A 14,388-nucleotide genomic window follows, 5' to 3' on the forward strand; every position below is an offset into this window, starting at 1 on the left:
ATAAATTTCCATTTGGCTCCTTATATTTTCAAAAAAATTATTTTAAAGTTTTTAAACTTTTGGCTGTGCCCTCGGCATGTGGAAATTCCCAGGCCAAGGATCAAACCTGTGCCACAGCATTGACCTGGGCCATAACAATGACAATGCTGGATCCTTAACTTGCTGTGCCATAACTCTTTATCTATTTCTTTGCTGATGCTTCCTAATTTTTCATCAGTTTTTAAGCACTTTCATAACTGCTGGTTAAAGCATTTTCATCGTAGAGCCTCTAAAATCTTTATTTTTTATTTTTTTTAAGGCCGCACTTGTGGCATTGGAAGTCCCGGGCCAGGGATTGAATCCAAGCTACAGCTGGGACCTACTATGCAGCTGTGGCAGCGCTGGATCCTTTACCCCACTGCGCCATGCTGGGGATGGAACCCATGCCTCTGCAATCACCCAAACAGCTACAGTTGGGTTCTTAACCCACTGTGCCACATCGGCAACTCCAAAAAATTCAAGAAATCTTGCATATGGAACTCAGGTTCATCTAAAAATCAAAACAGGCAGTTCCCTGGTGGTCAGTGGTTAGCATTCGGTACTCTCACTGCTGTGGCCCAGGTTCAATTCCTGGTCCAAGAACCGAGATCCCACATCAAGCTGCTGCACGTCACAGTCAAAACAAACAAAAACATTTAAGAAATAAAAAACCAAAACAAAAAAATACTTCTACAAATACTGTGGATAGCTATTTCTACAGAACAATACTGAGAATATTCTTAAGCTGCTTTTACATATAAAGGTAATGCTCCTGCATGGTAGGAGTGGAATAATTCCATACCAATCTTTTTTTTTTTTTTTCTTTTCTTTTTAGGGCCCTACCTGTGGCATATGGAAGTTCCCAGACTAGGAGTCAAATGGAGTTGCAGCTGCTGGCCTATGCCACAGCCACAGCAAAGCAGGATATGAGCCACATCTGCAACCTGTACTGCAGCTTGCAGCTACATCAGGTCCTTAACCCACTAAGCCTCAATGGGAACTCCTCCATGTCAATCTTAGCAACAATTCATGGAGATTGGTCTAGTTCAGATACACCATATATTTGATAACATGTAGTATAAATCTGTCAGATGTGTAAAACGTATTATGAGCATTTGTGTTCATAAAACAGTAGCCCATGGAATTCCAGTTGTGGCACAGCTGAAACGAATCTGACTAGGAACTATGAGGTTTCATGTTCAGTCCCCGGCCTCGCTCAGTGGGTTAAGGATCTGGTATTGCCGTGAGCTGTGATGTGGGTCACAGATGTGGCTTGGATCCTGCGTTGCTGTGGCTGTGGTGTAGGCTGGCAGCCATAGCTCCAATTCAACCCCTAGCCTGGGAACCTCCATATGCTGCAGGTGTAGCTCTAAAAAGCAAAACAAACAAACAAACAAAAAAACCAACCAACAAACAAAAACAGTAGCCCAATAGTAAATGATATTTTATTATTCAAATGGTCTTATAATGCCAATGCTAATAAAAATATATAATAGGCTGAATTCATCAATGGCACAGTCAGTTGTAATTCATCTAAAATTTCTCACATTTCAAAGTGAGCCTTTAAATCTCTGTTAAAGGCTGGGAAAGGCAAATGTATTCCTAGTAACAGAGCAAGAAAAGCAGAGATGGTCACTGTACACATTGCATGTGCTAGAGCATTTTTTATTCTTTCAGGAGTGAAAATTCTGGGTTTCCACATTCTTTATGATTAGCAATCAAAATAAAAGCATAACTCAAATCTAGAGAGATATAAAAGACTTCAGTTTCCATTTAAAGTTGATGGAACTTTACATAGTTTTTAGACTATTTACATTTTTTAAAAGAAAATTAATTCTGTTAAGGTTTTTAAATATTGAGCTTGTGGGTTCTTTTCACATTGAATTTTAGGGGATGCTGCTTCGCTCTTTGTTAGGCTATTAGAAGCATCACAGTTGAAGCTCAATGAATCAGTACAGGGTGGGTAGCACGGTGACTCTTTAAAACCAAAGACATTCAAAACAGATTCTTTTTCAAAGACTATTTTAACAAATAGGTTTGCTTTGTATATACATAACACAGTTAAAGACAAAATTTAGACTGCTATATTCAGGAAATAGGTATTTTATTAATTAGCCCTTTATATGTGTGTGTAAGTGAGAGAGAGAGAATTTCAGTTTTAAGTAAGACTCTAATTTCCTGAGAATTGTCTAATTAGGTAAAGATACTGGTTGAGAAATTTAGTCGTCTTACCAGGAACTGTAAGAAAATTATACCTTGAACATTCATGAGAAACTGAAGTACATTATGGGTTAATAACCTAATGAGACATCTGTTTAAACAGATGTTTTAGTTGAGAGAACTCTAAACAGGATTCTAAATGTACAAATATGTTGGTTATTCTTCCGTGCCTGGGAGGTTGAGCCAAAGTTTACATAGATTAGAGGACAGCCTGAGTCTGGAAAAATTCAAAGTATTATGTAAATGCAGGTAAAGTGATACAATGAAGTCACTTGGCAATTATTTTACTCATTATTATTTACAAGGCCTCTGTGGCTTTCCTTCTTTGCTCACATACAAGTGACCTGAGTTACTCCATCTTCCTGGTCAAACTGTCCATCGTCTAGTTCCCGCAGGACACTGTCATTGCTGCTGAGCCCGGAGAAGCTGCTGGGCTGGGCAGGCCTCTTCTCCTTCATCCAGCATTCTCTAGAGGGAGAGAGAAGGCGCCCCTCGGCCGGGCTTCTGCTCTCTGCAGGGTGCGACAGCGCCGTGTCCAGTCCGATGCTCCTGCTGGTGACTTTGCTCCTGTCTTCCCCTTTCATGTGCCGGCTGCCTCGCCTCTGAAACACAAGAGATTGGCAGGAATTAAAAGGGTGAATGCAGTCCTGACCTTCTGATCCGGCGCACGCCTTTCTGCCTGTTTCTCTTCCAAATCCTGCTCTTCAAGGACCAGCTGGGAGCCTCCCATCATGTCCCCGACCCCCCACCCTGTGAAAGTGTGCTCTTTGAGGAAAGAGACCTGTTAAGATCATACTTCGGGGGACAAAGGAGGCAGAGACACCCTGGTGGTTCTGTTTTGCTTTTTGGTGTTAGTTGGTGAGCTGCAGCAGAAGTGCCTCAGAGGCCACCTCACCCCCACTTCTGCTGGAATAGGCTGCATAGATAGTTCAGGCCGAGATCGTATGGGAAGAAGGGGTGGCTTTCTGCGTGGGGCGGACCTCTCTCCTTGTCCTTCCACAACCGCCTCTGCCTGACACAGTGGGAACGGGACCAGCTCACTCTGCAGACTGACAAGCTGCAGGTGTTCTCGCTGTGACATATCACCAAGGCCTGACCATGTCCTTGGTGTGGTTCAGAATGAAGAGGACATGGTCCCTGCCAAGGAAACAAGTCAAACTAAGACGTCTAGTCCGCAGGAGAGCCCAAGGAGAGACCTGTGCATGAGATTTCTTTCTGGGGCTTCTTTAATACTGATGCTATGACAGATCATGATCATATACGCAGGCACAAAATTGAACAAGGATAAATAAAAAAGATAAAGATAAAACAAAAATTTTTAAAAGCCCAGTAATTTCCCAGGTTACAAAGAGCTTATTTGCTTAAAGCTAATTTTTTTTTTTTTGTCTTTTTAGGGCCACACCTGCAGCATATGGAGGTTCCCAGGCTAGGGGTTGAATCAGAGCTGTAGACGCCAGCCTACGCCAGAGCCACAGCAATGCGGGATCCCAGCTGTGTCTGCGACCTACACCACAGCTCATGGCAACATCAGATCCTTAACCCACTGAGCAAGGCCAGGGATCAAACCTTCATCCTCATGGATGCTAGTCAGGTTGCTAACTGCTGAACCACGATGGGAACTCCTAAAGCTGAACCACAATGGGAACTCCTAAAGTTGGGGATTAGGATTACATTTTCTTAAAAATGAGAGTTAAATTACTCTTAGAGAAGCTCTTAGGAAAATAACATAGAAGTCAGATGCCTAGGTTAACCTTAGAAAAGTTTGTTAACCCACAGGTTTGTTGAATTGTAGTGAATAAGATACAAAAGTTTCTTCTGCTGGTTTTTGTGGCAAACATACAACACAAACAAACAGCTTTATTAAACTGGATTTTGTGGGCTCCTGTGGAATGCAACCACTGCCTTTGACATTGATGACATTGTACAGGACGATGCAGCCCTCAGTGTGTTGCATAGAGAGGAGTGTGTTGGCAGCTCATCTTTTTCTTGGCTGAGTTGCTGGAGTCCTTGGGCAAGTTTAAGGGAACAAGTCTGCAGTGGGTCCTGCCTCAGGAAAGGCCCACCCTCATGTCCCAAGTCAGACAAAGCTTGGTGGTGGAGACATTTTCATTTGCTTTCATCAAGTGCAAACATCAGATCGCAAATCCTTTTCCTTTTTCTTCTCATTCACCAAATATATTGAGTTTAATACAAGCAGTGGAAACTGGTAGATTAACTCGCAGCATGCAGAATTTGAAAATGGCACGTTCTCCCTGGCACTGGGACACTGGTTGGCACTGGGACTTTTGGCTGCAGGCCGGGCTGATGGGTACTGCCAGACTGGTCTCCTTTCTCAAGCCTGGCTACTGGCTCCCTTTCCCACAGGCATAAAGAACGCATTCACTCTGGAATGACCTCTCATGCTGACTGAATAAATGGGAAGGAGTGGGTGCACTTGGCAGCTTAGATCTTTCCTTCCTTACGGCAAAGGTAAATTTTGCAATAAATTCCTTATTGTATATCAGCCAACAGCAGCCAGCTCTCACATACTCAAAGAGAATTTTCCTAATAAAAATTGGGTTTTATTCAAAATAACAAGATAGTCATAATAATTCACTTTTAGATAAGTACTAATAAGTAAACAGCCAGCAAAGGTAAATTTCTTTTTTTTTTTTTTGGTCTTTTTTTATGACCACACATGGAATATGGACGTTCCCAGGACAGGAGTCAAATCAGAGCTATGGGTGCCAGCCTACACCACAGCCACAGCAAAGCGGGATCCTAGCCGAGCCTGCGACATACAACACAGCTCATGGTAACACCGGATCCTTAACCCACTGAGTAAGGCCAGGGTTCGAAACCACAACCTTATGGATACTAGTTGGGTTCGTAACCAGTGAGCTACTCAGGGGAACTCCGTAAACTTCAAATATTACAAGATGACAGGGAATTCCCTTGTGGCTCAGACCATTAAGGCTCCCGTCACTGCAGTGGCTTGAGTCACTGTTGTGGTACACTTCGATCCCTGGTCTGGGAACTTCTGTATGCCGTGGGCATGGCAAAAGAAAAAAAAAATGAAAATATACCTAACATGGTAACTCTAAAAAAGACTTCAGAATAAACACTTTTCTTTTTTACCATGTGACTCAATAAATACATCTTCAGCAATGATGTTACCTCCCCCACTTCACTCTGAGGTCACATGAAATAATAATAGCTTTTCCAACAAATCAAATTGCAATGTTCTTACAACAGGCTGAAGCCTGGCCAGTGCTTGAAGATCATCTACTTTAATCCCTTATTCTACAGAGGGAGGACCCAGAAAGAAGACGGGATTTGTCAGGGAGTAGCTAGCAAGCTTTGAGCTGGAGCCTGAGTATCTTACCTTATTCTTTTCACAATATTTGCTCTGCAAAAATATGAGTAGATTTGTGGTCAAAGAGCTGTGTGTTTCTCAAATAAAAATTTCCAATGACAAAATAACATATGTTCAGTATAGAAAACCTGGCAAAAAGAAAGAAAAAAGCAAAACCCACGCACGATCCTGTCTCACAGAGATACCACTGTTAAAATTTGGCATGTTTTACTCTGATTTTGCATATGCACATATAGATGTGTACAGCTTACTTTTGCACTTAGCACTCACTATATTTTGATTATTTCTCTATGTCAATAAAGAGATTTTCCATGCTATATTGCCAGGCTTTATTCATGTATCTTCTCACTTTTTTTCTGATATTTTCACTATAAGTTGGGGGAGATTATCCAAGGTTTGCATTCAGGTCTAATGCCACCCTTGATTAAAAACTGATCAACTTTTGAGAATCATCCTCATTTACTAAAAATGACTGATCCATTTCAAATATGAGGCTCAGAGACAAATCAGTTGCATTTAGGAAGTCCTACCAACCTCTCATTTTCCACTGTCAGTGTCTCAAGAGCAAAGAAAAAGAAAGTCAGACTTAAACCAGTAATAGGACATTGTATTGTTTTGTACAGCGTTATGATGGACAGAGTGAGAGAGTAGCAAAAAATATGATTTATAAAGCAATAAAAACACAGAATGGTGAAGTTCCCATTGTGGCTCACTGGGTTAAGGACCTGACATAGTCTCTGTGAGGATGCAGGTTTGATCCCTGGCATCACTCAGTGGGTTAGGGATCTGATGTTGCCCTGAGCTATGGTGTAGGTTACAGATATGGCTTGGATCTGCTGTTGCCATGGCTGTGGCACAGGCTTCAGCTGCACTTCTGATTCGACCCCTGGTCTGGGAACTTCCATATGCCACAGGTATGGCTGTAAAAATTAAAAATAAAAATAAAAAAATAAAAACATAGAATAGACATTCAGGATTTCTCTTCCTTGTGTGTCTCAGGCTTAGAGGAGGATTAAGAAGCTATTGTAAGACTAAGGGCAGCTCTAGTACCAGTTAGAAGAGTCAGAGGCTCTGAACCATGCAGAGAAACCCCATTCCTGCTTGCTCACAGAATATATTCTTGGGTCATCCAAGTCGAGTCTCTCAAAATCATTCAAGCCTGGGAGAGGAAAAAGCTTTGGTGGACAACCACCCCTCCAACTAGCTTTTCTAGCCACAATCTCTGCTGAAGTGTGTGTACGTGACCCAATTAGATCCAATCAGATCCTTCCCCAGGACTGCTATATGGGCTCTAAGATAAAGAAGTTCTTTCTAAAAATTGAAGTATAGTTGATTTACAGTATTAGTTTCAGGTGTGCAACATAGTGATTCAATATTTTTATAGATTATACTCCATTTAAATTCATTATAAAAATTTGGCTATATTCCTTGTGCTTTACAATATATTCTTCTATTTAATTTAATTTATTTATTTAGTCTTTTTTTTTTTTCCTTTACAGCTACACTCACGACATATGCAATTCCCTGGCTAGGGGTCGAATTGGAGCTACAGCCGCCAGCCTGTGCCACTGCCACAGCAATGCTAGAATCAAGCTGTGTCTGCAATCTACACCACAGCTCATGGCAATGCCAGATCCTCAACCCACTGAGCAAGGCCTGTGATTGAACCCATGTCCTCTGGATACTAGTCGGGTTTGTTACTGTTGAGCCATGACGGGAACTCTTGTAGTTTATTTTATACATATTAGCTTGTACCTCTTAATCCCCTACCCATAACCTGGGATACCTGCACCATCCCTCTCCCCACCGGTAGCCACTAGTTTGTTCTCTATCTGTGAGTCTGCTTCTGTTTTGTAGTATTCTTTTTTTTTTTTTTTTTTTTGGCTGCACCCTCAGCATGTGGAAGTTCCTGGGCCAGGGATCAAACCTGAGCCACAGCAGTGACCCAAGCCACAGTAGCGACAATGCTGGATCCTTAATCTGCTGCACCACGAAGCAACTCCTGTTTTATTTTTTAGATTCCACCCATAAGTGATAACATATAGTACTTGTATTTCTCTGCTTGGTTTATTTTAAGAAGTTCTTTCTTTTTGATGAGGTGTCCACACTCAACTCAGAAGAAGCCCTATGCAAATACCTACACAGACGCTCAAACAAACAGAGCAGTCTGGGGGTGAATCTCCAGTATTAGTACCCGAGGCCCTGGTTTTTGTAGCGCTCTTGTTAATGTTATGAGCTATGCCAGTACCCTTCCCACCTAGACGCCCTTAGGTACATAGGCTAATCTGAGCAAAGTTTCTGTCTTTTACACCTCAAGGGATACCGAGCGGTAACTGTGAGTGGCCCAGAAGAGGGGGCCACGCTTCAGCCTGAACATCACCCTATGGCTGCAGTGATCCCTCCTCCCCTCTGCCCACACCAGTAAAAAGCCCATTTGCTGGAGGAAGAACCTCATTAATGTTAAAAGCAGGATGCTGCCATTTTTACTTTTTAAAAATTTATTTCTATTTTAAAATTTTATTTATTTATTTTTTGGGCTTCCCCGTGGCATATGGAGCTCCTGGGCCAGGCCTGGGGTTGAACCCGAGTCCCAGGGCTCCCAAGACGCTGCCGAACCCACTGAGCCAAAGCAGGAGCTCCTGTCATTTTTATTTTTACATGATGCTCTTTAAGGCAGCTGATACCCTCTATTGACACTGGCACCAGATTTGATTTCTCATGGACAACTGAGGATACTAACAGCTAATGAATGAAAAACGACCCCTATGAGTTTCAAATAATTTCAGATGAACTTCAAATCACTGGAAAAGTAAGAACTATGTTTGATTAAATAATTATCTTTCTGTAGAGTAAGGAAAGAAGTTAATGTATAAGTTACATATTTCTTAGTATTTATATGATTTTATTAAGTTACCCTGGAAAATATCTAATTCGGAACACTTCTTAGATGTACTTCAGTTGCTAGTTTATATTAGAGAAACGATTCAACAGATGTGCCCAAAAAGTCTTTACCTCTTGAAATCATTCATTCTGAGATATATTTAATTTTAATTTTTTGCTTTTTAGGGCTGCACCTGTTGCATATGGAGGTTCCCAGGCTAGGGGTCCAATTGGAGCTACAGATGCTGGCCTACACCACAGCCGCAGCAATGCCAGATCCGAGTCACATCTGTGACCTATACCACAGCACATGGCAGTGCTGTATCCTTAATACACTGAGCGAGACCAGGGATCGAACCCGCAACCTCATGGTTACTGATCGGGTTCATTAACCACTGAGCCATGACAGGAATTCCCTTGAGATGTATTTTAAAGACAAGAAAATTATTTGAATGCAAAACTGCTCTAAAGAAGAAAAACAAATGTAAAAAAATTTAACTGCTATCTCTCAGGGTCTATTCTTTCCATCTTTTTTTTGCGGGGGGCCGCACACGGCATATGGAAGTTCCCAGGCCAGGGGTCATATTGGAGCTGTAGCTGCTGGCCTTTGCAACAGCCACAGCAACACCAGATCGGAGCTGCATCTACAACCTACACCACAGCTCATGGCAATGCCAGATCCTTAACCCTCTGAGAAAGGACAGGGATCTAAAACCTGCATCCTCATAGATTCTAGTCTGATTTGTTAACCACTGAGCCACGACAGAAACTCCCCATCTTTTTTTTCATTCTTTTTTTTTTTTTTTGGCCATGCCCATGCCTGAGGCATGCGGAAGTTCCTGGGCCACTGCAGTGACAACACCGGATCCTTAACTCACTACACCACAAGGGAACTCCCTGAAGGTAATTTTTAATAGGAGAAAAATGGAGAGTCATTAAGAGTTTTGGGTTTTTCTTCAGTTTCTCCAAAGAGTTAGTGTTTAATCATTTAATATTGAAAGAAAACATCTCTATGAAAACAAAAGCAGCCTTTCTTGTGACCAGGTGCTGTGCCCAACCCTCTACATATTCTCTAACTGAATCCACCTCAGAACCTTCTGGGAGGTGCTAACGTTGCCCCTATGTTACAGATGAGGACATGGTGGCTTGGAGAGCATGGTAGATGATCTCACACACACATGTGCTCCCTCACCCCCGGAATCTCCCTTCCCCCCCTCCCCCCGCCACCGCTTACCTTGTGAAGACCACTGGATGGACATTCTATTTGAGTTGGTGGAAACTAAATACTTTTAAATGATCTTTTGTTTCTTTTAAATATTTATCAAGGAGAAATGGACTGAAGAATTTAACTGAAATTACAATTTTAGGTAATTAAAAAGTGTGATTTTTTTCCCCTTTTTTTTTGTTTCTTTGTTTTTTGCTTTTTAGAGCCACTCATGCAGCCTATGGAAGTTCCCAGGCCAGGGGTCGAATTGGAGGTACAGCTGCTGGCCTACTCCACAGCCACAGCAACACCAGATCCAAGCCACGTCTTCGACCTACTCCGCAGCCACAGCAACAGCAGATCCAAGCCACATCTATGACCTACACCACAGCTCACAGCAATGCCAGATCCTTGACCCACTGATCTAGGCCAGGGATTGAACCGGTGTCCTCATGGAAACAAGTCGGGTTCATTTCTGCTGAGCCTCAACAGGAACTCCTGTCTGTTTCTTAATCGCCTTTAGCTTCTTGTGCCCAAGTGGCATATTTGGGGTAATATTTTGATCCCCTTCAGAACTGTTTGCTGCCACATTTCCCTTGTTACCTGTTGGTTCAGAAGACTGTTTTCCTTATCAAGTCTGCACTTCCTCATCCATTCACCATTTAGAATAGCAATGAAAGTTTAAGAATTAAATGCTTCAGGAGTTCCCCTCATGGTGCTTCAGAAATGAATTCAACTAGGAACCATGAGGTTGAGGGTTCAAACCCTGGCCTCCCTCAGTGGGTTAAAGTTCCGGTGTTGCTGTGAACAGACACAGCTCAGATCCTGTGTTGCTGTGGCTGTGGTGTAGGCTGGCAGCTGTAACTCCGATTCGACCCCTAGCATGGGAACCTCCATATGGCTCAGGTGCAGCCCTAAAAAAAAAAAAAAAAAAGAAAGAAAGAAAAGAAATGCTTCAGTATAACATTTAGCACATAAAGCATCAATTTTACTCACTTCTGGTGTTTGAGCAGCTGAATTCCACATAACTGGTCTCTGAAGAAACACAACTTGCTTTGTAGCCAAATTCCCTTCACTGCAAATTAAAACAATAGTATGTATTTGTGAATTTATAATTCTCTATATTTCACACTTGACTAGAATGTTCCACATGTATCCTTTGTAAAATAGTCTGATACAAAAGTAATTCTGAAATATGATTCTATACAGTGTTTTTTGGCCACACCCTCGACATATGGAAGTTCCTAGGCCAGAGATTGAACATGAACCACAGCAGTGACCTGAGCTGCTGCAGTGATAACACCAGATCCTTAACCTGCTGTGCCACAAGAGAGCTCTGAAATACGATTCTTTATGTTAAAGCTGGAAAAACAGGGAAGAAAACCCTAAAAACTAAATATGGTCATTACAAAAGAAAATTTTAATGTTTAAAACTTATAATCTTACGGTACTAACATCTGTAGTATGTCTCTTCATGTCCCCTCTTACTTTTTTTTTTTTTTTTTGCTTTTTAGGCACGGCATGTGGAAGTTCCCAAGCTAGGGGTCAAATTGGAGCTATAGCTGCTGGCCTAGCCACAGTCACAGCAACAAGAAATCCAAGCTGTGTCTGTGACCTACCCCACAGCTCATGGCAATGTCGGATCCTTGACCCACTGAGCAAGGCCAGGGATTGAACCCGAATCCTCATGGATCTTAGTCGGGTTTGTTAGCTGCTGAGCCACAATGGGAACTCTCCTTCCTACTCTTTATCAACGTGTATACTTTTTTGTTGTTCGTCTTTGCTTTTTAGGGCCAAACCTGAGGCATATGGAGATTCCCAGGCTAGGGGTCCAATCAGAGCTACAGCTGCTGGCCTGCACCACAGCCACAGCAACGCCAGATCCGAGCCGTGTCTGCAACCTACACCACAGCTCATGGCAACGCTGCATCCTTAACCCACTGAGAGAGGGCAGGAATTGAACCCACAACCTCATGGTTCCTAGCTGGATTTGTCTCCACTACGCCACGATGGGAACTCCAACGTGTGTATTTCTGCATGTCTATAACCATACTTGCCTTTTTGTATTCTATGTGTACCTCTTTTCTTGTTTGTACACTGTGATCATATTCTTAATAGGTGCATAGTATCTCAAAGAATTAAGATACCAAAATGTACTAAGCTTTTCCTTTATTATTAGAAAATTAGTTTCCAGTTTTCTGCTATTTATAAGTAATGCTGCTATAGAAACATGCCTAGTCTTCTTTATTCTTTATGAGTTATTTCCTTGGGATAAATTCTCAGGAGTGGGATTATTAGGCCAAAAGGGTATAATTTAAGCTCCTTGCTATGCTTTGTCAAATCTGTCTGATAAAAAGAAGAGACAGATTTGAGCTGCCACATGTGAGAAATTTTATATACATTTTCAATTGAGGGACTTGAGCCACAGCTCGTTTCATTTTTAGATGCTTCTTTGTAGTCAGCTACTCAGTATTCTCCCTATTTAACTATCATCATGGCAAATTACCCCTTGCCAAAGACTACTTGGGGTTTGGATTTCTCTGAAATGCTTTTCACAAGAGTCTCCATGGATTTATGGGGAAGGAGTGTCTGTGGCTGATGTTGCTCAGTTACGACTTTTATTATGCAAAAACCCCCAACAAAACCTCCCTCTTAGCTGCATTTTATGCTGAGCTCTGTTTCTAGAAAACAAACGCAACATTGAAACTCTGGCCCTAGTGGTCTACTCCTCACCATTTGAAAATCCCCAACTTACTGATACTGTTGAATTTTGAGAAACAGCAAATCTTCCTGCAAACTGGTAATGAGAGACTGCTTCTTTCTTATTTTTAAATGATTGCTTCTGGTCTAATCTTATTGCAGTTTGACTTTATCTTTAATTAGAAGAAAAGATTGGTATGAAATATATCCTAACTTTTGGGAACAACTTGAATTATCAGGAGCCATCAATTACGACACAGGTATACTGGGAAGGGATGAGTGGCATGAAGAACAGGCTGGTCTGTTTGGGAGCATAGAGGAGACTGGAAAAAGCAGTGACTTTGGAACAATACAGATCTTGGGTTCAAATCTTAACTGCTGTAAAACAAAGAATGTTGCCCACCTTCCAGTTCTGCAAAAATCAAGTCATTAGCTGCTGTGGTCACTGACCCACAATTCACCCTGAAAGGAATTCAGGCAAAGATCAGAATAAGGTACTTGGTGCTCTGGGAAAAGAGGCCCTCACAAAGTTAGAAATAATTCCGGAGAATTTTTTTTTTTTTTTTTGGTCTTTTTAGGGCCGCTCGCAGCATATGGAAGTTCCCAGGCTAGGGGTTGAATCGGAGCTGTAGCTGCCGGCCCACACCACAGCCACAGCAATGTCAGATCCGAGCCATGTCTGTGACCTACACCACAGCTCGTGGCAACACTGGATCCTTAACCCACTGAACCAGGACTGAGATCAAACCTGCAACCTCGTGGTTCCTAGTCGCATTCATTTCCGCTGCACCATGATGGGAACTCCAAGGGATATTTTTTTATGAACCCGGATTCTTGCATACTTAGAAAAGCACTAAAATCACTAAATGAGATATCTGTTCCTCATGACCAACCTTCCTTTTAGGACCGCACTGGTGATGCTGGATCCTTAACCCAATGAGTGAGGCCAGGGATTGAACCCATGTCCTCACGGACACTAGTTGGGTTCATTATCACTGAGCCACAATGGGAACTCCCAACCTTCTATAGATATGTGCTTGACTGCATGTGACTCTTCTCCTAAATCACATATTTACTGACCCCTTCCAGTTACCTCTTCGGAGCAGTTCCGCAGAGCCATCTGAGAGGCTGGATCCTGGGCTAGAGTCCTTAGGAAGTCTCCAGACAAAACCGAAACTAACAGCTCGCATGTTGTGCTTTTACCATAACAGTTGATGATACCACCTAATAGCTGATGACTTTAGCAAAGTTTTAAAATGCTCTTGCCTTTCCCATCGGGGACGTTGTGAAGGACAAATAAGTCAATGTGCCTTCCCCTGGAAGGAGCACAGTGAATGTGATTTCCTTCTACTTCCTCCATTTAATGAAATGTGGGGTGGGGCGAAGTGGGAAGAAATAGCTTAGAATCAAGAATATCTTCTGGTACTGACTCACAAACTTTGAAAAACTTATGGGCTCCAAAGGAGACAGTTTGGGGGGTAGGGGGATGCGCTGGGGTTGTGGGATGGAAATCCTATAAAATTGGATTGTGATGATCATTGTACAACTACAAATGGAATAAATTCATTGAGTAATAATAATAATAATAATAAAAGAATATCTTCTGGAAAGAAAAGTCAAGGCAAAGGATACATAAGAATAGAGAAGACATTTCTGGATAATGCCCAAAATGTGTGACCCAGGTAGTGAATCACATGAGGGAACCAGGCCTAGAACTATCCAAAGATAAGAAGGAGGGATTGGGATGGAATTATTCTTATTGAACAGAAGGCAGGAGAATGTGAGGGTAGGGGCTGGGGGTGACACTGGAGTTCTTCCCAAATGATTATAGGATGGGGAAAGTCTGAAAGCACTAGAATGTGATGGTTGGCCTAAAGCAGGCTTCTAACCATTGCTAATGAGGTAAAATACCAGGTGTGGAGATGGCTTCTTCTTTTTTTTTTTTTGTCTTTCTGCCTTTTCTAGGGCCGCTCCCGCAGCATATGGAGGTTTTCAGGCTAGGGGTCCAATC

The 14,388-nt window shown here is 42.2% G+C and overlaps 1 protein-coding gene across 4 annotated transcripts in view; it reads right to left on the reverse strand.

Moving 5' to 3' along the window:
• Positions 1 to 1,462: 1,462 nt before the first annotated feature.
• The window catches only part of RFTN2 (raftlin family member 2), a 67,393-nt gene continuing 54,467 nt past the window's right edge, over positions 1,463 to 14,388 (reverse strand). For all 4 annotated transcript variants that reach the window (XM_047773156.1, XM_047773155.1, XM_047773154.1 and 1 more), the window contains 2 exons: positions 10,674 to 10,752; positions 1,463 to 2,840 (listed from right to left, as the gene is read on the reverse strand). In XM_047773156.1, the coding sequence (XP_047629112.1) occupies positions 2,568 to 2,840; positions 10,674 to 10,752 (352 nt within the window). In that variant the 3' untranslated portion in view covers positions 1,463 to 2,567. The remainder of the gene's footprint in view (positions 2,841 to 10,673; positions 10,753 to 14,388) is intronic.

Source organism: Phacochoerus africanus, chromosome 3, assembly GCF_016906955.1.
Source record: "Phacochoerus africanus isolate WHEZ1 chromosome 3, ROS_Pafr_v1, whole genome shotgun sequence".
NCBI lineage: Eukaryota > Metazoa > Chordata > Mammalia > Artiodactyla > Suidae > Phacochoerus > Phacochoerus africanus.